The following is a 21,953-nucleotide window of genomic DNA, read 5'->3' as shown; positions in this document are numbered from 1 at the left end:
TGGGTGGTGAATGTCATCATCATAAGAATGCAAATTGCAATAAATTGTTTGGAACAGAAGTTATAAGTCTATAACTCACACGGCCAAACTGCATAGTAATTCTAGATTCCAGGTCATCGAGCAAGACACGCACAAATCCTGCTGCATCAGCTTTCTGACCAGAAAGATACCGCTCTGTAATCCCGTACATTGATATGCAGCGCAGTGGATCAATCTTGTATGCCCAATCCACCACAGCATAGAAGTCTTCCTAAATATTTAAGAAAAGAAAGAAAAGGTTGTACTAATCAAAGTTAGTCAAACAGCAATGCCGACTGTTTTGCAACAGTTTAAAAGAAAGAAAGAAAAAATATAAAAAGAAATTGCAATTGAAAAATAAAATGATATACTGAAAAAATGAAACCAATCCATAAATAAAACTCAGAAGCACCAAGAAGATTAGGTAAAAAAAAAGTGAGTTAACTTCTTTGAATAGCAATCTAATAATCAAAAGAGACCACTGGGATGATACGATGTAGCTTTAGGAATTTTTATACTCTATACTTGGTACTTCTCCAAGTTTAATTCAGTGGCAGAGTTGTTGAAATTGGTGGTGTAATAAGGCAATGGAATTATAGAAGCAACAAAATAATTTCAAAAGCTGCCCATATGCGACATATGCCACATTAGGTGCGAAGCAGCAGAACAGAAGAATTTTTTTGGATTGTTAAGCTTAATTTTAACATTCTCTGGCCTCCTTCTACCCACGTGTGCTTGGCCTTCATCCTGAGTCTTTGATTTGATGAGGGCAATAAACACCCATTCGCAGATTAGTTCTCAAAAGGCTGGGTGTGTGTGTCGCTTTTATTAGTTTTCTTCATTATTCATTTGTGGTGCATTTTGAAGGAATTATACTTGTAGTTCCTCTACCCTTCCCTCCATTCTTTCTGGTTTGACAAGGCAGCTTACTCTACCTCCAGAGAAGAACCCAGAGTTAAAGCTTCTGAATCCTTGAGCAGACCTTGGAGACTAAGGTGCTTCTAGATCAATCTGGGTATTTTTTTGGGTATAACAAACCATGCATCATCGCATATATAATAGATTGCAGTTCAATCTTGATTTTTATCCCAAAACCATCTATTGGGATGTAAAATCTCCAACCTAACACAAACGGTTCTGCCTGACATGGTCGTCAATTAAAAACTCATTGATGGAGTCTATATAAAACATTTTAGGGAATGATGACTCTAGTACTACACTCAAAACTTATTCACCCCGAGTACTAAATTTTAGCACTCTACGCTTCACTAGATGTAGTCATCCATTCAAATCATGATATGAACTTAAATCACTTTTTTCCTAAAAAGAAAAGGTACAATTATTGGCTTGCAATTATCATCCAAACTTGGAGAAAATTAACAATCAAATGTAATTTTTCATAGTAATCTCAGCCTGATTGATTCCAACTCATGAGGACCATTTTTAGCCTACCTAGCCAGGAGGGGAGTAGGGCATTAAAGAGGCACTTGGTCATTACATAAAAAAATCCAGTACTAGAAGTCCAGTAACTGAAATAATAAAATTCGCAAAATATTGTGTATATTACTTGTATTCCATTCAGCAGATCCTGAAGTGACTCATTTAGTATTCCCAGCTCTGCAGAATTTTTACCAACATAATTAATTATACAGTGATGAGTCAACTTTAACAGGCTGAACCAGATTACCATTGGGAAAAGGATTACCCTTTTTTTTTTCATTCTCATCAATTTCCATGATGCCCAAATTATCATCATTGGTGTCATCATCGTTGGTTCCAGTTTTGTTACCATTGGCAGGACCTCCTGGTGGGACAAGTGCAGGAACTTCAAAGCACATGAAGTGTGCAAGAAAAGAGCTCTGCAGTTTGAGAAATGGAAGAACTGAATTTTGTTACAAGATGGAGAAGAGGGATGCCATGCGGGAGGGGGGAGTGAAGGGTGTTTGGGATAACATTAGATTTTGTTTCAAAAACAAAAGGAGCAGATAATTAGTTTGTAACCTCATCTACAAGGAGTGGTATAAATATTGTAAGCATTTTGGCGTAGGCCTCTGAAACTGTAGAAGTGTCTGCATTGCTCATATTTTGACTGGAACCTGTGAAAGCTTCAAGCCATACAGTTGAATTTCTTGATGCTTTAGTACTAGAACGAAGCTCATTTGCAAACTCACGAGCCTGTAGACGATTAAGGGAATGTTCAGTTGCCACAAATTCGAACTTGTGATATTCATAAAATGTCAGAAGTTCTACAACCTCCAATGGATTTTCCAGGTATTAGATAATAAAATACTGCAAAATTTCAGAAAGCATTACAACTAGTGTCTCACCAAGTCATATATAGAAATGAAATGAAAAAAAGTTACCTCAGTGCATGTTGAGCAAATAACATGACCGGATATTCTTTACAGTTAGTGCAGTAAGAAGAAACCAGATACGAAATATGGTGGCTCGATGAAGCTAGGTTTAAACACACCATATTTCAGATGAATCTTTGCAAGGAAGAGGGAGGAGGAAGGGAGGGGTTGGGGGGCAGAGGGTGTCAAAGTTCCACATTTTCAGCTTAAAATTTAGTAGAGTATCAGTACATGTAAGTTGCAATAGTTACCAGAAAAGCCACAAACATGGGCACAACTGTTATTGCAATCCATATGAATCAAATGGTCAAAAGATTTATACGACTAAATTTTACGATGTATATGGAGTTATAATTTTCATTAATGAGCCATTTGACGTGTGCAGATGTGTGTGCATTACCAACTAGCCAAAAAGAAGACTGCACAGCCTGACCAAGTTAGGACACTTACCCATGCATACACACATCACATTCACATAAAAAAAATAGTGAAAACACATAAATTTCTGCATGTGGGGAGAGAATGAACACAAATACGGTTCGAATCCTCTTGGGTGCAAACAATTCCTTGGAGGGAACCCCCGCCTGGGGGGGGGGGGGGGGGGGGGGGGGGGCGGGGGGGGGGGGGGGGGAGGGGTGGGTGTGTGGGGAAGGGAAAGAAAAAAAAAAAAGAACACAAATAACAGCCCACTTTGTCAACCAAACTTGAGAAACCTTTCCCCTAGAATCAATTCAGTTTCCAGATCTAGTGTAATAAGTAATAACCATGACTGCCTGTGATAATGCATCCTTAATTATGACCCGGTATTGATAGCATCACCCATGATTAGAAAAATATATGATTGCAATAAATTTTATTAAATTGGCCATTCAGTCTATTTAACATAGCATTAAGTTGTATACCGTGGTTTCAATCTTTAAAGCAAGGGACTAGCAGGTAGAATGTTTGTCATAGTAAAGTTAAATGTAGTCAAGTAACTAAACTAGAGAGGATTGTATTACTAGTTTGCAGACTATATAAAAACATAAAATCAGTAATATATTTAGGTAACAACACAGTTCCAACTGATAGTATGACGAAATTTTAAGCATATATGACAACATACAGGTGCTAATTGGCCCTTCACCCAAAGTAAACCAGCTAGTGTTGGTTCAACTGTAGGTTGATGCTAAACTGAGAATTACCAAGTTGATGTTCATAACAGAGAGATTCTGAAGACAAAAGGTTCTTCAGATGGTTAAAACAATGAAAAATGAATATAATTTGCCTACAATATTGGGGGAAAATATAAACTTTTTTACTCAAGAGGGAACGACAACCCACGAAATGGAGTGGGCATAGTTAGAGAATCATAGATCACTACATGAGGGATAAGGTAGTAGAGGTGAGAAGAGAAGGAGATAGCTTAATATTTATTAAGATTGTCCTAGATTTTTTTTTTTTTTTTTTTTTGATTAGTAAAATTGTCCATGATGAGCATATCTTGAATATGCTCCTCAAGGAACATTTTTGTAGGCAGTGATTTTAATGGACATGTAGGTGTTGATAGGATAGGATATACACAAATCCATGGGATACGGTTTTGGAGACTGAAATGAGATAGGAGAAACACTTATTTGCAAAAGCATATGACTTGGCTATTGCTAACACTTCTCTTCTTTTTTTTTTTTTTTAAACAAAAGAGAGGAGAATCTAAAAATATTTAAAAGTGGAATAAATAAAACACAAATTAATTAATGCTTACATAGGAGAAAATGGGCCTCAATGTAAATATTGTAAGGTGATTCCCAAGGAGAGCCTCACAAACCAACATCGCATACAAATTTTAGACATATTAATCAAAGGGTTTAAGTATAAAAAAGCGAAAAGGGACACAAAAACATTAAGTGGAAAAAATTAAATGGTAGTTGTCAAGCAACCGCTTTTAAAGAACAAATACTAAAGGATAAGCAATGGGATTAGAATGATGATTTAAATAACTTGTGGCTCAAAATGGCAAATTATATTAAGGATAAGACAAAAGAAGTTTTGGCCGAAACTAAGGGGGAGAAATTCATTAAAAAAGAGACATGGTGGTGGAGTGAGGAAGTGCAACAAACGATTAAACAAAAGAGAAATTTTTTTTAAAGCATGACAAAAAAGTAAGCTACAAGAAGACCAAGACACACATAATTAACTCAAAAGTCAAACAAAGAAGATAGTAAGTAAAGCTAAACAAAGCTTATTAAATTTCCTATATGAAAAATTAGGCACAAAAGAAGGCGAAAAAACATTTATAAATTAGCAAAAAAACGAGATAGATCAACTAAAGACTTAAACCACATTAGATGTATTTAGGCTCTAGGCTCATACAGACGCAACACTTGCGCCTGTTGTGTGCCCATGTGCACCTTTGACGACATGTGCGCCTTTAATATGGAATATGAATAGGCTGTAATAGTAATTTAAATTTTCAATTGTGCGCTTTGCTTCACTCAAGCATGCCCCTCACCTTGCGCCTAGGCTCCAAAGGACCTCTAGCGCCTTGGGGCACATTGGGCCTTTGATAACACTGGATGTATTAAGGACAAAGATAACACAATATTTATCAAAGAATGCAAAAATTAACTAAATGGAAGAATTATTTTCAAAAAATATTAAATGAGGAATACCCTAGAGAAATAGTAGAAGGACTTGAATTTAATATAATGTCAAACAGAATCACCACTAAGGAGGTAGAGGACACACTTAAGAAGATGGGGAGTACCAAAGTGGTAGGCCTGGATAATATACCCATAGAGGCTTGGCGAACATTAGAAAATGTAGGAATTGAGTGGCTAAATAAGTTGTTTAACAACATCCTAACACAAGGCATGATGTCAAATGAGTGAAGAAAAAGTACAATAGTCTATTTACAAAAATAAAAGGGATATACAAAATTGTGGCAACTATAGAGGAATTAAAGCAATGACCATACAATGAAAATATCGCCAAGGGTAATAGAACATAGACTAAGAAAGGAATCCATGACATCCGATAACCAATTCGGATTCATATTAGGGAGATCAACAATGGAGGCTATATACTTAGCCAACTAGTTGAAGAATGTAGGAGTAAACAACAAGACTTACACAGGGCTTTTATAGACTTAGAAAAAGCATATGATAGGGTCCCATGAGATATAATTTGGTGGGCCCTACAAAGAAAACAAATTCCCTTACAAATCATAGAGTATCCAAGATATGTATATGAATACACAAACTAAAGTTCGTACAACGTGTAAAGACACTAGTGAGTTGTCCATAAACGTGAGATTGCACCAAAGATTGATGCTAAGTCCATATCTATTTGCAAGAATCCTAGACGAGACAACAAAGGAATTCTAAAACAAGATACCTTGGCACATGATATTTGCATATGATATCGTGCTCTTAGATATCTCAAAATAGAACTTAGCAATAAAACTAGAAATGTGGAGAAATGCCTTAGAATCGAAAGATTGAGAATTAGTCGAACTAAAATCGGGTATATAGAGTGTAAATTTAATAAAGATTCATACATTGATAATATATTGATAACTCTTAAAAACCAAGAAATTACTCAAAACAAACACTTTTGCGATCTAGGATCGATAATACAAAAGATGGAGAGTTAGATAGCGAAATAACTAGTAGGATTGGAGCTAGTTGGATAAAATGGAGACAAACTAGTGGGATTTTATGTGATAAAGAAATAATACATAGGCTAAAAGAAAATTTCTATAGGACCATTATTCGACCAACTATGATGCATGGAGAGGAGTGTTGCGCCTTAAAAAGGAAACAAGAACAACGCCTTAATGTGAGGAAATGAGAGTGCTAAGATAGATGTGTGGAGTGACTAGGAGAGATAGGATCGCTAATGGAAGTGTGAGAGAAAAATTAGGTGTAGCACCCCTTGGTGAGAAAATTAGAGAGAGTAAACTTAGGTGGTTTGGACACAAAGATCAGAAACCTAGAGATGCAACAGTCAAAAGAGGAAGACTAGTTGTAATAGAATGTAAGAGATGGAGAGGATGACCAAAAAAAACATGGAATGAGGTTATAAAAAATGACTTTAAAAGTTAAATATAATAAAGAAATGACATGTAATAGAAAAGATTGGAGAGAGAAACTTCATGTGGACGACCCCATTCGTATGGGATTAAGGCAAGGATGATAATGACGATGAGATGGTCAAATGTATGACAAACTCCAGCAAACCATCACATAACAATTAATACATTTAATGAAATATAATTCAGGACAAGCAATAACTCAAATTAACAATGGAACATGAACATAATGAGAAAAATAAACTGCAAGACAATTAAATAGAGGTTTTTGTTATCCCCAGACCTCCCGACGTAGAAGCAAATTAAGGGAACTACAGTAAGCTTTTCTCATTGGACCCAAGCAGTTCTTATCAAGACTCTGCAAAGGCAAAGGCAAAGGCAAAGGAATTAAGAGAACAATGAAGTAAAGAAAGGCCTAACGATGACGAGTATTGATAATTGTGGCGGTTTCTAAATAATTTGACCTTCAAGTGTTGCAAAAGGCGAGCATAGGTCCTGCATTTATAACGCAGATCAGCATGATCGGGCCTCTTCAATTGTCCCCGCTGTTTAATCCAAAAGATGAGCAAAATTCAGCATTCTCATTCCATAAGACTGACAATTATAAAGAATAAAACATCATGCGGAAATACCTGAGAGAAGTAACTCTTGTCACTTATCATGAAATCCACCAAACTAGAAAAGTAGTTCCTCAAAAATTCAGATGCTCTTCGGGCAAAAGTACTTTTTAACTTTTCAAGTTCTGCCCGCTTCTCTTTAACCTGTAAGAGTTCATCTGCCACTTTTAAGAAGAGATGTTTTCTCATAATTTTCACACTTTATGCCAATTTGCAATCTGCTTCAATGGCAATAGCTAAATTCTCATGATTAAGCAAGAAAATCCTAGTGAATAAAAAGGGACCTTCAATTGGTATTCCAAGATTGCATATTACTAAATCAATATGTACAGAACAAGGTTCCTGACCCTTAACAAGCAAAAGAACATTGAGGCATGTGATAGCACGTTCAGGTTGACTTCTAAACCATTAACTGAAACGGGTAAGTTCAGCATCAGAAAGCTGCATGCTGGGATCGGAAAAAAAGTAGATCCCTCTGGTTATTAAAGATATAGTTGGAAATAAAAATCAAAATTCAGGTACCTCAACCCACGGGAACTGTGTGCTATACTGAAGTAGAAAAAATGCCATTTATAAGGACACTGAAGAACCACAACACATCCATCTTGTAGAAGCAATTCAACATTTAAAAAATCTTTGGTGGGTGGTCTGCCTGCATGATCATATGATTTTCTTATTCTCAAAATTTACAGGATTAAATTTTCTATTGTCAAATAGATTAATGATTTTTTAAATTGCTTCGGTGACATGAAGAGAGAAGAGAAAATGGGAAGTCCAACAAAGCTTTGTTGAACAAGTCCAATCTCCTCACACTCAACCCTCCAGCTTGAATGGGCCCACAAATTTTCTCTCATCCCAAAAGATGGTACTTGAATCCCTCTCCCATGCCACCCCAGAAGAAGTTTCTATGTAATCTCCTGATCCTTCTCGCAATAGCGGCCGAAATAGAGAATAACAACATAAGTAGGTAGGAAGACTCAAAAGGGAGCTCTTTAGCAGAGTTAACCTCCCTCCTTTCGAAAGATGCTGCTTCTTCCAACCCGCTGACCACCTCTCAAACTGCTGCACCACTGGATCCCAATATGCAACTCTCCTCAACTGCGCACCCAACAGTAAGCCAAGTAAGTCATCAGAAAGGCCCCAACTCTGCAACCCAAGATATTGGCCAAATGATCCATCTCCTGCACCTCCCCCACTGGAACTATCTCACTCTTCCCAATATTAATTTTCTACCAGACTGCCTGAAAACACACCAAGACTCCTCTCAAATACCTCAACTGACGCTTGATTGCATCACAAATCATAATGGTGTCGTCCGTGAAAAAGCAAATGGGAGATCTCCATCTAACTAGTATGATCCATATTCCGTGCCAATCTTGAAGTGCGATTGTACTCTTTCTTTTAATTACCTCATGCTCCTAACCTATTTTGAGCCAAAATTAGTTCCTATTTATGTATGAAATCACCCGTATAACATTTAAATCTGGTAAACCAGAGATAATTTTTTTTTTTTTCTTAGTTGGTATTCACACACACATGCCTCCACTGAGACTTGAACCCCTGACCTCCCTTTGGAAAGTAGGACCGTAATACCTCTAGGCCACCGACCCGTTGGTTTGATCCTAGGCAACATGAGAATTGGTTGCTTATGTTTAAGTCTGTCAAGCCATACAAGGTTGTAAAACGCAGAAACCTTACATCTTGCCTAATTTTCACTAACTCGAACAACCTGGATGTTCATAACAGACTCAAGCGTGGTCAATTTGTTTCACTAGATCCTTCCACAAGGGCATAATTGTGTAAAGGGTAGCAATTGAACTCTCTTTTTTTTTTTTTTTTTTTAAATTACCTCACGCCCAATCAATTTTGAGTCGAAACTAATTCCTACACGTGCACAAGATTGGTAAGAAGTGCACTCATTTACTCTTCAAAACAAACTCTTACTATAGCTGAGCTGCAATTGTATGCTATGCTGTAACTTAGTCACTTGTATAACTAATCATTAATTATATCCAGAAAATATTAAATATATTAAAAGAAAATATATATAAACACGTATGGATAAACAAACATGTATATTCGTTTGTGTAGATAACATTTTATCTTCTAAACCATAACAAAAAATAAATTAAAAAATCCAAAGATGTGCATACAAACCAATACATAAGACTATTATCCTGGTCCCCGTTAAACTAGGGTGCTGGGAGGGGCGAATTAAATACAGATCTAACATTTACTATTATTTGCACAAAGTGACCCTTTGGGCCATTAGACAAGATTTCTATGTTCTTACACATGGCAGCCCAAAGTTTTACACTAAACAAAAAATGGCCATTAAGGCATACCAAGAAACTATGCATATTTAAGAACACAGCATGCAGTAATATTAAGAATATAGTATTTATGTATTTCATAGTGCAATTAATATTTGGACCCAATCCCTAGTCACGGTCAACCTCTAGTCTTCATCAATTACATATTTGGTAGAGGAATAGATGCATATCCCTGTCACGTCCCACATTTCCTATATTAAGAATTCGCCTAATCATATTGCAGTCAGAAACTAGAAATACAGACGGGCACATACAGCTCGGGTATTTGCATAGCTCTGATCCAAATTAGGTACTTCAAGACTTCGTAAAGCACCATTTAACCATTCGCCTGCCTCAATATTTTTAACCATGCGTCCCTCATCAAATGAACCTCCTGTCAGACATGCTGCATACTGCAACAAACAAAAAAATGATTAGAAGGTACAAAGAATAAACAAGTTAACCAACCATAAATAAAATTCCACAATGGAACTGATGCAGGAAACCTCAGAAGGGACACGCAATCTTTCAAGAAGCTTATCAAGTTCCTCACTTAATGTTTTGGTATTCACAAACTGCATTTCCAGCTTGTTATTGCGGGTTTCTATCTGCATATCACAGCAGAAATATAGTGCAGGTCAACAAAAAAAGTTAAAAAGGTAATGTGCTAATCTGTGACAAATTTTAATTGCCTTACTGTAAGAAATCCTCTCATCTAATATAAAGTATAAAACCACACGGAAAAATAGCAACTAGAACTATAAATATCAAAAAATTCCCTTTTAGAAGGATCAAATGGAAATCCAAATCAGTTAGTCACTAGACAAATAGCAAGAACACCTCTGAAGAACATATATTGGACACCGGCACTTCTTGACACTCCTAAACACGTACCCAACACTTCATGGACTTGAATCAATTTCAGACACTTATTCGATGCTTCTTAAAGAGTGAGTGCCTAACAAATGACCAGTTTAGTGCAAACACTTCTTGTTAGACATAAGAGTCATGTGTTGGCAATTTCTACTGAAAAGTTGGGTTCTAGTGTTTCAAAATGTCTTGAGTCATTTGACTACAACCACTGAAGACAAGGCAGAGAGTGATTTGAAAAAAACATGGCAAAAAATACTTGACCTCAAACTAGAAGCAGAGGTAAATTGACCTCAGAAATATCTTAAATGACCTAAATTGATCTTGAAAAGTCTCAAATTTTTGTTTCAAATGTGCTTTTGAAAAATGGCTTTTCAAAGAAAAAAATTATACATTTTTCAAAATTGCATTATTACTGAAAAACAGGATGCATCAATTGAATGGTCAATCGAACAAAGTCCAAAAGTGTCGATTGATTGATGGGAAGCCTGGACTGCAAGATTGAAAGTCTGAGAGCATCGATCAAAGCAACTCTTGAGGGCATTGATCTATTTTTGGAAACTCTTCCAAAGTATTCTATGAGGATTTAACTTACCAAAACATAAGCGCTACCTTTGTTGGCTATAAATATGGGATTATAGTCCATCTACATTATGATTTGAATCCTCGAATCATCTAGAGAGCGAAAATCCTTGAGAGATTAAATTCCAAATTATTCAATCTAGGGTTCCCATAGACACCAATATATGTGAAAATTATAATCAACATAACTATCTAATCTAACTAAGAATAACTATATAAAACTAATATTAAATCCAACAAACCACCACTCCCAACACCCACCCCCCCCCCCCCCCCCCCCCCCGCCGCCCGCCCCCCCGCGGGCCCATCTCTCCCCCTCTCCCCTCTCTGGGTCTAACTCACTGCTCACACTCTCACATTAGAACCTTGGGTAAAGATCTTACGATTCAACACTTCTTAATAGGAGGCTTGTACACACTCTCGGATATGAAGAGAACACACCTGGAATTTTCAACTGTTTTGGAGAAAAAGAATAATAAAAAAAAAAAACTTGGCATCATAAATCAAGCATGTATTAGACAATTTCTAATGTAGGAAAGGAATAAACTTGTAAAGAAAGAAATAAAATATTTACTTAGTAGTATACATAATATAATTATATATATTATATTTGTGGAGTTTCGTCTTTGTACATTATTTAATTGTTTCTGTAGAATCATATAAAACTAAAGTTAAATGCTTGTCGTATATTATGTAAGCAGTTGCCGGTTCTGTTTCAGTGCTTCTTAATCTGTTAGCGGCAAGCAAACAAGCTACTTTTTCAGGTAATAAGAATAAGTGCTTTTCTGAGGACCAAATCCATCAGAAGGTCTGAACAAAACAGAATTATGTGCACTAATTAAATCTTAGATAACTTAAAATAATTTGAATAAGTAACATTGAAATTCCTGTTAAATTTCCAAATTATCATAGCTGAAACATAAGCAGAGGGAAGCAGCATAGCTGTATATATATGCATTCATGTAGAATGAATGATAAGAAATGCAATAAAACTCAATCCATATGGCAAAACGACAGAAACACTTAATAATCACAGTATTAGATGATGAAATCCCTACCGACTCGATGTCCTCTCTCATGTGTCTAAGTTTTACATTGAAAATTCCTAACCATTCATCCATATCCTCAACACAGTTTGTGGCAGACTCTAGCCCCTGCAATACCTGCTCAACCCACAAACTATCAATACAAGAGCCAAGCATAGCTATCACCTTAAAAGACTTCAGATAATAAAAATAAAACTTGGTAATTCATCAAGAATTGTTTCTAAGCAGAAAAATAAAAATTGTTAAAATTTTATTGATCCAGAACACAAACCAAACATTGGCTCAGTTTCAGGAATATAGCTGATCCCCCTACGTGAATTGTGTGTACCGCCAAGGGACATTACATAGTGGAGTTGGCCATGGTGTCTTAAATCAAAAGATTGGCCATGGTGTGTTAAATCAAAAGATCATTAACAAATTCTTTTCTGTGCAAATGCAAATTAGGGATTCCATATAATGAGGGAAGGGCCAGAATGAAAATAGGTCAGTCAGATTCTCATACTTTTGTGACTCCTATTTACAAGTAGAAGCCTCATTGAGTGAAAGAAAACGTAAGAAACAAAAATATAATGAACAAAAAATTTTCCAGATATAAAATAAGATTCATAAGCATGTTCTTGCAAAATAAAAGGGTTACATCATCTATCAAAGGTTCATTTTCCAAGATGGCGTGCACATTTGCTGCTTCCAAAGCTTGAAGTTCTCGCTTCAACCGCTCAGAAAATGCCTCTGCTTCGCCAATACCCATGACATAACTGCAAGCAGTGCATTCATGAACCATCAGAACTGGAGTAAGATAGTTCCAACAAGTAGTAAAATAAGAGACTGATGCTTGATGATTGATTTATCAAGTTGCATCTGTGTGATTCAAAAAACAGCCAAAACAGGGGGAAATTTTGGCAAATGAGGTGTGGCAAATAGGACCAACAACCATGATTTAATGGGTTTAATCCATTCCAGTCAACAGCAACCTCAACATCTTATTTTCCTATTATGCTGGGAGAGAATAATTAGAATCAAATTCGTTCGAAAGAAATATACATACATAAGCTTAAAGAGGGCATCATTTTCCAAGTCATGGAACTACTAATTTAGAAGTCATACAAAGTAACCAAACTAATATATTTTTCCCATGAACTTTCAAACTATCAATTTATCCCAAGAACCTTTTAGTATAATATAGGGAAGTGGACAGGTCCATCTATATCCAATCAATCTTACACCTACAACTAAACTTGCACCTGCCAATAATCTGTAAAATTAATTATTTTGGCCATCCAACCGCTGAATTGAATGTCCTCTCATATTTTATCATGTAATCTGAAAATCAAATTAATTGGAGATTCGGAACTGTTTCATCTATATAATGCTTAATAAGAGTTCTATCTAATATTCTAGACCAAAAAAAAAAAAAAAAGAAGAAGAAAGAGTTCTATTTAATATTTCACTAATCAATATGAGTTCATTGACATGACATTAGTGTATATTGTTCGTCATACATGATTGACACTATAACACTATGTAATCCAACAGTTTAATAAAATACAAATTCTACAAATTATTGAGACACGCAAGGATAGGGGTAAGTTGATCCTGTTCCATAAGGAAATATATTTAGATATTGCCTTGTTGATGCCTTGTCCATGTCCTACTTTTTACATGGTTTGGCTTGTTTGCATATCCATGTCATGTCATGCCTATGTTCCTGACAATGCCACCAAGGAATCCCAACATCAGGACATAAATGTAAGTTCTATCCTAAGATTTGGGATTCAGATACACATATTCACACATAATACATTTACCTGCCATATAACATAAGTCAAAAAAAATAAAAAATAAAAAATAAATAAATAAACCGTATAAAATATATATATAGATGTGTGCGTGTAAGTGGTTGTGTATTTTCTTATCATATTACATATAAAAAATACATTTTTCAGCTAGACAAGGACAAATAATACATACGTGCCTAAAAGAGCCTCCATATCCTCTTCCTCAGCTTGGGACACAAGTTCCTTTTCAACAGTCACTTTCAAGTCACTTTCTGTCATTGTAGCTACAACAGGCCCATCACCGTCTTGAACAGTTCTTTGCTTAGTGATCGTGGGTGTATTCTCCTACAATAGATACATTTAAATTAACAGAATGAAAATAATGATCAGTCTGTAGTACTAGAATATAATCACACACACCTTAGCCCAAAGAGCCATCTCCACAACATCTATACCAACAACTTTGGGAAGATGACCCAGTACGTCTTTGCAGATGTTTAAGATGCAAAGCAGAAGGCGGTTCCTACAACATGACAAATTTAATAAAGAAATTTTATTTTAGATTAAAAAGAAAGATATAATGAATTTCACAGTATGAAAGTTATATGCAAGTGTGTGAGCTATCCTATATTATTACCTGTCATCAATGTTGCGCATGGTCCACTGAGGTGGGGCAACACTCTGGCTTCTAAGGTTATCAAATCCCTATAGGCAGTTCAGTTAGAAGCAAAGATATATAGGCCGTCACTAAACTATATTTAACCATCAAAACTCACATTGAATGTAGCACTTAGAAAGAAGAAGATTACCAGCATAAATGTACATCCACTAGGGTCATTAGTTACAACCTCCACTTTTGAAAGATGCTTCAGTTTGTATAATTTAGCAGGCTACAGGAGCAAGGAATACTAAGAACATATCAGCTAAAAACATGACCTTAAAGGCAAGCTATAGTGATCTTATAATAGTAAAAATAAAAATAATAAAAGACAAAAAATAAGATTAACATGTGTTAGCATACATGATATCCACGATTTATGGAATGACTTACCATAATAGCAGATTTTGGATTATACTATAGAATATGCCATAGAATATGCTTTAGAATATGTTGTGATTTGATTTAGATTTGATGTGGTTTCCTTTCTTGTAATATGAGCATGTACTCTTTTTATCTATAAATACTAGAGCTGTGAATAAGTGAGTCATTTCATTTCAAGCCTTTACACAATTCTCTCCTTTTTCTTCTTTTTATATTTCTACTTGGTATCAGAGCCAACACCTTTCCACACCTTTCAGCAGCCTTGCTACTTGTGTGACAACCACCTTAGGCTGTTTGTGACATCTTGTGACGTTGCCTACACATGTTTTGCTATGTTGTTGTTTTGTGATCGAAAATAGGTATTTTTAAGTTTTACAATTTCTTTTTTACTCTTCTAGGGTTGGATAAATTGGGATAGATGGTCTCCAATACCTAGAAGGGCTTGGGTAAAAAAAATTAGTCTACAAAGAGGTTCCGGATATTAAGAAGGAGGCTGTCTGGCTATATGTAAGCGGGAAGCGCTCCTTAAAAAAGGTTTGTAATTGGATTTTTCGGGAATGGTCTGAGGAGACATTGTTATTGTTTATAGTCTGAGGAGACCCTTTGATTTATTAACAGAATTTGTGGTGTTTTTGGAGTTTTTTATTGTTGTGTGACAGATTATGGCAGATTCAGGGTCCTTGACTATTAATTCTCTTGGCTCAAGTTCTGTGGGTGGTGGTGCCATTTTTCCCACCAACTCATCAGAAAATCCAGGACTTCAAATCACCACAGTAAAGTTAGATGGTTCCAACTATTTGATTTGGGCACAGTCTGCCAAGATGTTCATTGGTGGCAAAGGCAAGATTGACTATATTACTGGTTCTGAGAAAAAACCAGCTGAGTCAGAGAAAGCATATCCACAGTGGTTTGCAAATAACGCTATGGTTATGTCTTGGCTAGTCAATTCAATGCAACCAAACATAGCTGTTGGCTATATATTTATGAAGACTGCTAAGCAGATTTGGGATTCAGTTCAACGCACTTATTCTTAGAAGCAGAATAATGCACGAATTTTCCAGTTGGGGCGAGATATCACTAGGATTTCTCAAGGTGACTTGACAGTTTCAGGTTACATTGCCAAGCTTCGTGCTATTTGAGAGGAGATGTCATATTATGATTCCTTCCACTCTTGGAAGGATCTAGATGATGCAGTTTTATTTGCAAGGATTGTGGAAAAGAATCGAGTGTTTCAGTTTCTTGCCGGGTTGAACGACGAGTTTGAGGATGCTCGTGTTCATTTATTGGGCTTATCTTCATTCCCTACTCTTGAGGATGCATACTCCTATGTGTTGCTTCTGTTGACCGTTAGGTGTTGCTTTTGTTGATCGTTCTGCTATGGAAGTTTGGTTCCCAACTTTTCAGGAACTGTACCATCCCAATCAATCCAGAGCTCTACCACCAGTCCTCCTCTGAGACGATAATGCGGACGGTGTGACCATTGCGGAAAAATTGGTCACATCAAATCTCGTTGTTATGCTCTACATGGACGCCCACCGCAACAGAAACAACAGCCTCGATCCTCAGCACATTCTGTTACACAACCAGTCTCGTTGTCAACTCTTAACAACTCTGCCTCTACATCTTCTGCCACAATGACTCAAGCTGATGTGGACAAGTTCAAGCAATTCTTCAACCAAATGGAGGCATCATCTCAACCAACCTCCACTTATGCCCACTCAGGTACTATTGCGTCTGCATATAGCGTATCTACATCTTCGATACCATGGATCATTGATTTTGGTGCTTCAGATAATATGACTGGTATGTCCTCACTCTTCCAATCTTATAGTATCTGCTTTGGCCATCGCAAGGTACGCCTTGCAGATGGCTCTCCATCTTCCATTGCTCGGAAGGGTCACATATCAGTTACTCCTTCATTAACTTTGTCTTCTACAGTTGACTACAAATCTTATTTCTGTTAGTAGTGTTACCAAACAATTAAATTGTAGGGTAACATTCTTTCCTTCTCATTGTAGTTTTCAGGATCTGGTGTCAAAACGGACGATTGGCAGTGGGCGTGAAATGGATGGTCTATACCTGTTGGATGCTCCTTTGTCACCTTAAGTACATTCAGCTTCATTTTCTAATATTGTTTCAACTAATAAAGCCCAACTTATGCGTTGGCACATGCGTTTAGGACATATTTCTTTTGGTTATTTATAACATTTATTTCCTCCCTTATTTTGTAACATGGCAGTATCAGATTTATCCTGTGAGATATGTCATATGACTAAACATGTTTGTTCCAATTATCCTGCTAGTAGTAATAAATCTGCTTTAACATCTTTTGAACTTGTTCATTCAGATGTGTGGGGTCCTTGCCGAGTTACTTCAAGTCTTGGATTTCGATATTTCGTGTTGTTCATTAATGATCATAGTCGTGTTACATGGGTTTATACTATGAAAGCCAAAAATGAGGTATACACCATTTAAAAAAACATTATGAGAATGGTTTAGACTTAATATGGTCGTACCATTAAAAAATTCAGATCTGACCAGGGTACGGAGTACACTTATGGGGAGGTACAACGGTTATGTATAGAATTTGGGATTGAGCATCAGATGGCTAATGTTAAAACTCCTAAACAAAATGGTCGTTCTGAGAGAAAGAATCGCCCATCCTTGACTTAGCCAGAGCAATCTGCATTGGCATGAATGTTCCCCAGTCATTTCGGGGAGATGCAGTTCTTACAGCTATTTACATCATTAATAGGACTGCTTCTAGGGTTCTTAACATTATAGCCCCACTCTCAATCATACACCCCAATTCATCTCTTTTTTTGATTCCTTTGCGAGTCTTCGGGTGTGTGTGCTTTGTTCAGCAGTTGGGGCAGATCCAAACAAAGCTTGACCCTAAGGCTTTGAAGTGTGTGTTTTTGGGCTATTCTCACTCTCAAAAAGGTTATAGGTGTTACCATCCTCCCAGTCGTCGGCGGTTTATATCCATGGATGTTTCTTTCTTTGAACATACATTATACTATAGTGGTTCAGTTGGTTCTCAAAGTGAATGGTTCCCATTGAATATAATGGATGATCACTTTCTTCCGTCTTCAACGCCTCTACCGTTACCTGTTTCGTCTTCAATAATTCCTTCTCGTGATACCCCTCCACCAGGGGGATTTGTTCCTTTTTCATAGGTTTATAGTTGAAGACAACAGGTACAAGCTTCTACTCCCACGATCGATTGCCCTGTTCCTTCGGCACCAGCACCTCCTTCTCAAGCTATTGTTTCGCTTAATGATCGCCCCATTGCTCTTCGAAAGGGTAAACGTTCTTGTACATACCCTATTTCTAATTTCGTTTCTGATTATGCTCTTTCACCCTCCTATCAGAGTTTTCTTGTTTCTGTTGCCTCGGTTCCTCTTCCTTTTAGTGTTGCAAATGCACTAGCACAACCTCAATGGCGTGATGCTATGACAAAAGAACTACAAGCACTTGAGAAAAATCAGACTTGAGGCATGGTTCCGCTTCCTCTTGGACGAAAGGCTGTGGGTTGTCGTTGGGTGTTTACAATTAAGCATAATCCAAATGGGTCAGTCGCTCGTTACAAGAACCGGTTGGTTGCCAAGGGTTATGCTCAGACTTATGGCATAGATTATTAGGAGAATTTTGCCCCTGTTGCCAAGATGAATACCATCCATGTATTATTTTTCGTTGTTGCGATTCGATCTTAGCCTCTATTTCAGTTAGATGTCAAGAATGCCTTTCTCAATGGTGATTTGTAGGAGGAGGTGTACATAGTTCCTCTTCCAGGCTTTCGTTCTCCTGCTCATTTTGGTATGGTATGTCGTCTTCGTCATTCTCTGTATGGCCTCAAGCAGTCTCCTCGAGCTTGGTCTGATCGCTTTAACACTGCCATGCTCAATTTTGGTTTCCATCAAAGTGTAGCTGATTATACCTTGTTTTTACGTCATTCAGGGAGTAAGACAGTTGCTCTCATTGTGTATGTTGATGATATTGTTCTTACCGGAGATGATACTACCGAAATTGCTGAGGTTAAGAGTTATCTTGGCCTCAGTTTGTGTGAAGACCATGTCTTCCTTTTCTTTTTTTTTCTTTTTTCCCATTTTCCGACATTCATTTTTTTATTTTTTTATTTATTTAATTGTTTAATTCTTTTTCGCGTCGCCTTAGGGTTTTGTCGAAACCGAGGTAGGGTACGGTGTCCGGAACCGATTTCTGACACCACGCGTATTGCATTATTTTACCTTTTATTGTCAAAACATGATTTAATTTCACAGAAAAGCATGCTCGTTTAGTTTTAAATTCTGGGGGTATGGATGCATAGTTTTTTTGGAAACATTTTCGTTTTTCGGGGTTATTTGCGTAATTAAGTTTTTGAGATATTTTGTCTTAGGTACCTTTTTGCAATTATTCTTTGAGATATTTTGAAGGAGGACTCTTTTGCAATTTTGAGAAAGTGTGACAAGATTGGTTCACTTGTTGACTTTTCATTGGGACACTTGTTAGCCTAGGATGATGACAAGTGTAAGGCTTAGATTTAGCCATGTGAGGAGGCCTAGGATGGTGACAAGTGGACGGTGGATGTGTGTGTGTGAAAGAGAGGTAGTGTTGGTGTTGTATATGTGACTAACAATGTGTTTAGTAAGTGGAAAAGTTAAAGAAAAGTTGTTGTCTTCTTCACCAAAGCTCCATTGATGACATAGAACCTAGACCTTGTAGCTCATTTTCAAGCCTCTTCCCATTGGCTTTTGGTCTTCCACCTTGAAGACAAAAGCTTGCTCACATCCATCTCTACCACACCTTTGCTTGGTTTCCCATTTTGCATCCATTTCCTTGAGGTTTCTAGAGATACATTTCTCTAGTGAGGTAGGGGTTGCCTTATGTTTTTATTCTTTGTGTATCTTGTGTTCTTTGAGGTTGATATACATTGTATGCATGTTATATGAAGTTCTAGGGTTGTATTTAGATGAATGTTGTTATATCTAACCTAGGGTTTCGTTTTGTGCAAGACTTGTATATTATTAATCTCTTATGTAGTTGTTGTTTCATTTAGTAGAGAATTAAATTCTAGTATTATTTTGTTGTTATAACTACAATATTATAGGATTATTCTTGTCATTGATTATGTGTGAAATTAAAATATGTTGTTGTCTAAAATTATGGGTTTAAGCATACTTTGATAGCATGAATAAATTGCCTATGTTGACAACCTTGTAGTAGTGTAGTTGTATCCACATTGTAAACTTGATATTGCAAATGCCATTGTAGCTTGAGGACTTAGGGCATGACTTGTGTGGATTTCGAATTTGGGTGTGCATGGAAGGTGGTTAAATGCATTGTATAACTATGTAATTGTTGTGACACTATTGTTCATTTTGGAAATACTTGGGGCAATGAAACATTGACATGGCTAGGGAAGGCCCTAGTGCGGGAGGTACGAGTTCTCCCCAATATAGTGCGCACTTGGGTGGTTCCTTAAGGGCGAGTAGCCCAAAACAACTAATTGTCTTGCATTGTGAAGTTCATAACCAGACGCCATTTCCAAGTTTTCCCTATTGTTGATTTCGCATTTTAATTTACAAGTTGACATTACTTTGAATTTGTAACTTGTATTTCATTGGAGATTCCAATATTATTAAGTACATTACCTATTGTGGATTGCTTTCAAAATGTTTCAAATATATCTTAGGATGATCCCTTAGCTCCCCCATTGAAACTAGACATTAGGAGGCATGATCCACATATGTTTGGTTTATATTACACTTATAAAAACCATTGAAACTTTAGGGTATACGCATACGCTTCATCTATAACTTGTTTACTCACCCTAGTTGATATTTGTTTTTCAGGCAAGGAGACTCTCTTTTTGGATGCACAACATCCCTAGCTTGGCTTGAGTTTCATTTGGATACCTTTTGTATATTTTTGACATGCAAGTGTTGGCATGATTTTGCTCTTTTGAAGTTCTTAATGTATAACTTGTTTAGAAGCATTCCTTGCTTCCTTTTGGATATGTAATATGAACTTAAGTACTCTATTTTGATGCTACTTTAATTTGTATATAATGAGGCCAAGGGCCAAGAACTTTCTATGTATGTAAAGGATGTCATTTTTCAGCATGTTTTTATCTTCTTGACATACCTTGCACTCGGGGGCATTTAGGTCATTTTATATTGCTTTTCATTCTTGGTTTGGACCTTGGTTGATCAGAGGACTCATTTTTAGGGGGGGTTTCTTCACAAACTTTTTCCAAAAAGTCCCATTTTAGCCTTGAAAATCACGTGTTTTCGAAAAAATGACTGCTCGTAGCCAAATCGATTGTACCGGGCACATTTTGGCAACGTTTTTGTAAAACTTCATAAATTCATATCTTCTTCGTTCTAACTCCAAATCAAGTGATTTTTGAGTCAAAGTTTATTAATTTTTCGTTCTCTATCCAATGGTATGCACGGTAGCATCCATTTCTGTTTGAAATGACCATTTTACCCCTAATGGCATCTTTAACCGTTTTAAACCCTAGCTTCTGCATTTGCTTCTTTATTAGTCTCGTGATCTCTTAGGAGGTCACTTTGCCGTCTTAGAGGTGGTATCCATCTCTAGAGAACTTTTCTCTTTTGTTGCTTCCGCGTTTCAGACTCGTTATCGGGTCAGTTTTCGAGTTACTCGCTGATGTACCGGGTTCTTTGAAATTCGGGCCATTACAGTTTGAGATTAAGGATCTTGGTCCCCTACGGTACTTCTTGGGTATTGAGGTGGCTCGCTCCAAGGCTGGCATTTTCATCTCTCAACGCAAGTATGTTCTTGACTTGCTTTTTGCTTCTAGTTAGCTTTGCGGTCGTCGTGCTGATACTCCAATTGAGCAGAATCATCGGTTGGCTGATTCTGAGGGGGAGTTGTTGCCAGATGTTGGTTAGTATCAACGACTTATGGGGAAGCTCATCTATTTATCCATGACTCGACCTGACATTGCTTATGCCGTGAGTGTCGTGAGCCAATTCATGCACTCTCCACGTGCCCCTCACCTTGATGCAGCTATTTGGATCCTTCGCTACTTAAAAAGGTGTCCAGGTTGTGGTATTTTGTTTGCCAATCATGGTCACTTACGTGTTGAGACTTGGACAAATGCTGATTATGCAAGATCAATTTCAGATAGGAGGTCAACTCCGGGTTATTGTACCACTATTGGTGGTAACTTGGTTACTTGGTGCAGTAAGAAGCAGGATGTTGTCTTTTGATCTAGTGCAGAGGCAGAGTATAGG

At 36.9% G+C, this 21,953-nt stretch overlaps 1 protein-coding gene across 1 annotated transcript in view; it reads right to left on the bottom strand.

The window, feature by feature from the left end:
* LOC132279460 (exocyst complex component SEC3A-like) overlaps positions 1–21,953 on the bottom strand; it is a 38,985-nt gene that overhangs the window by 11,103 nt on the left and 5,929 nt on the right. Inside the window, exons 3-17 of the mRNA XM_059781442.1 lie at positions 14,456–14,536; positions 14,284–14,351; positions 14,067–14,169; positions 13,840–13,991; positions 12,509–12,626; positions 11,884–11,988; positions 9,880–9,981; positions 9,649–9,786; positions 7,077–7,205; positions 6,909–6,989; positions 6,728–6,802; positions 2,020–2,193; positions 1,724–1,877; positions 1,586–1,635; positions 80–250 (exon numbers count right to left, since the gene is read on the bottom strand). Coding sequence (XP_059637425.1) covers positions 80–250; positions 1,586–1,635; positions 1,724–1,877; positions 2,020–2,193; positions 6,728–6,802; positions 6,909–6,989; positions 7,077–7,205; positions 9,649–9,786; positions 9,880–9,981; positions 11,884–11,988; positions 12,509–12,626; positions 13,840–13,991; positions 14,067–14,169; positions 14,284–14,351; positions 14,456–14,536 — 1,701 coding nt within the window. The remainder of the gene's footprint in view (positions 1–79; positions 251–1,585; positions 1,636–1,723; positions 1,878–2,019; positions 2,194–6,727; positions 6,803–6,908; positions 6,990–7,076; positions 7,206–9,648; positions 9,787–9,879; positions 9,982–11,883; positions 11,989–12,508; positions 12,627–13,839; positions 13,992–14,066; positions 14,170–14,283; positions 14,352–14,455; positions 14,537–21,953) is intronic.

This window comes from Cornus florida, unplaced genomic scaffold (genome assembly GCF_030987335.1).
Source record: "Cornus florida cultivar Cherokee Brave unplaced genomic scaffold, ASM3098733v1 CherokeeBrave_3.0.0_Hap2_Chr10, whole genome shotgun sequence".
NCBI lineage: Eukaryota > Viridiplantae > Streptophyta > Magnoliopsida > Cornales > Cornaceae > Cornus > Cornus florida.
The sequence above is the reverse complement of the archived record's forward strand: the minus strand, read 5'-3'. Positions and strand labels throughout refer to the sequence as shown.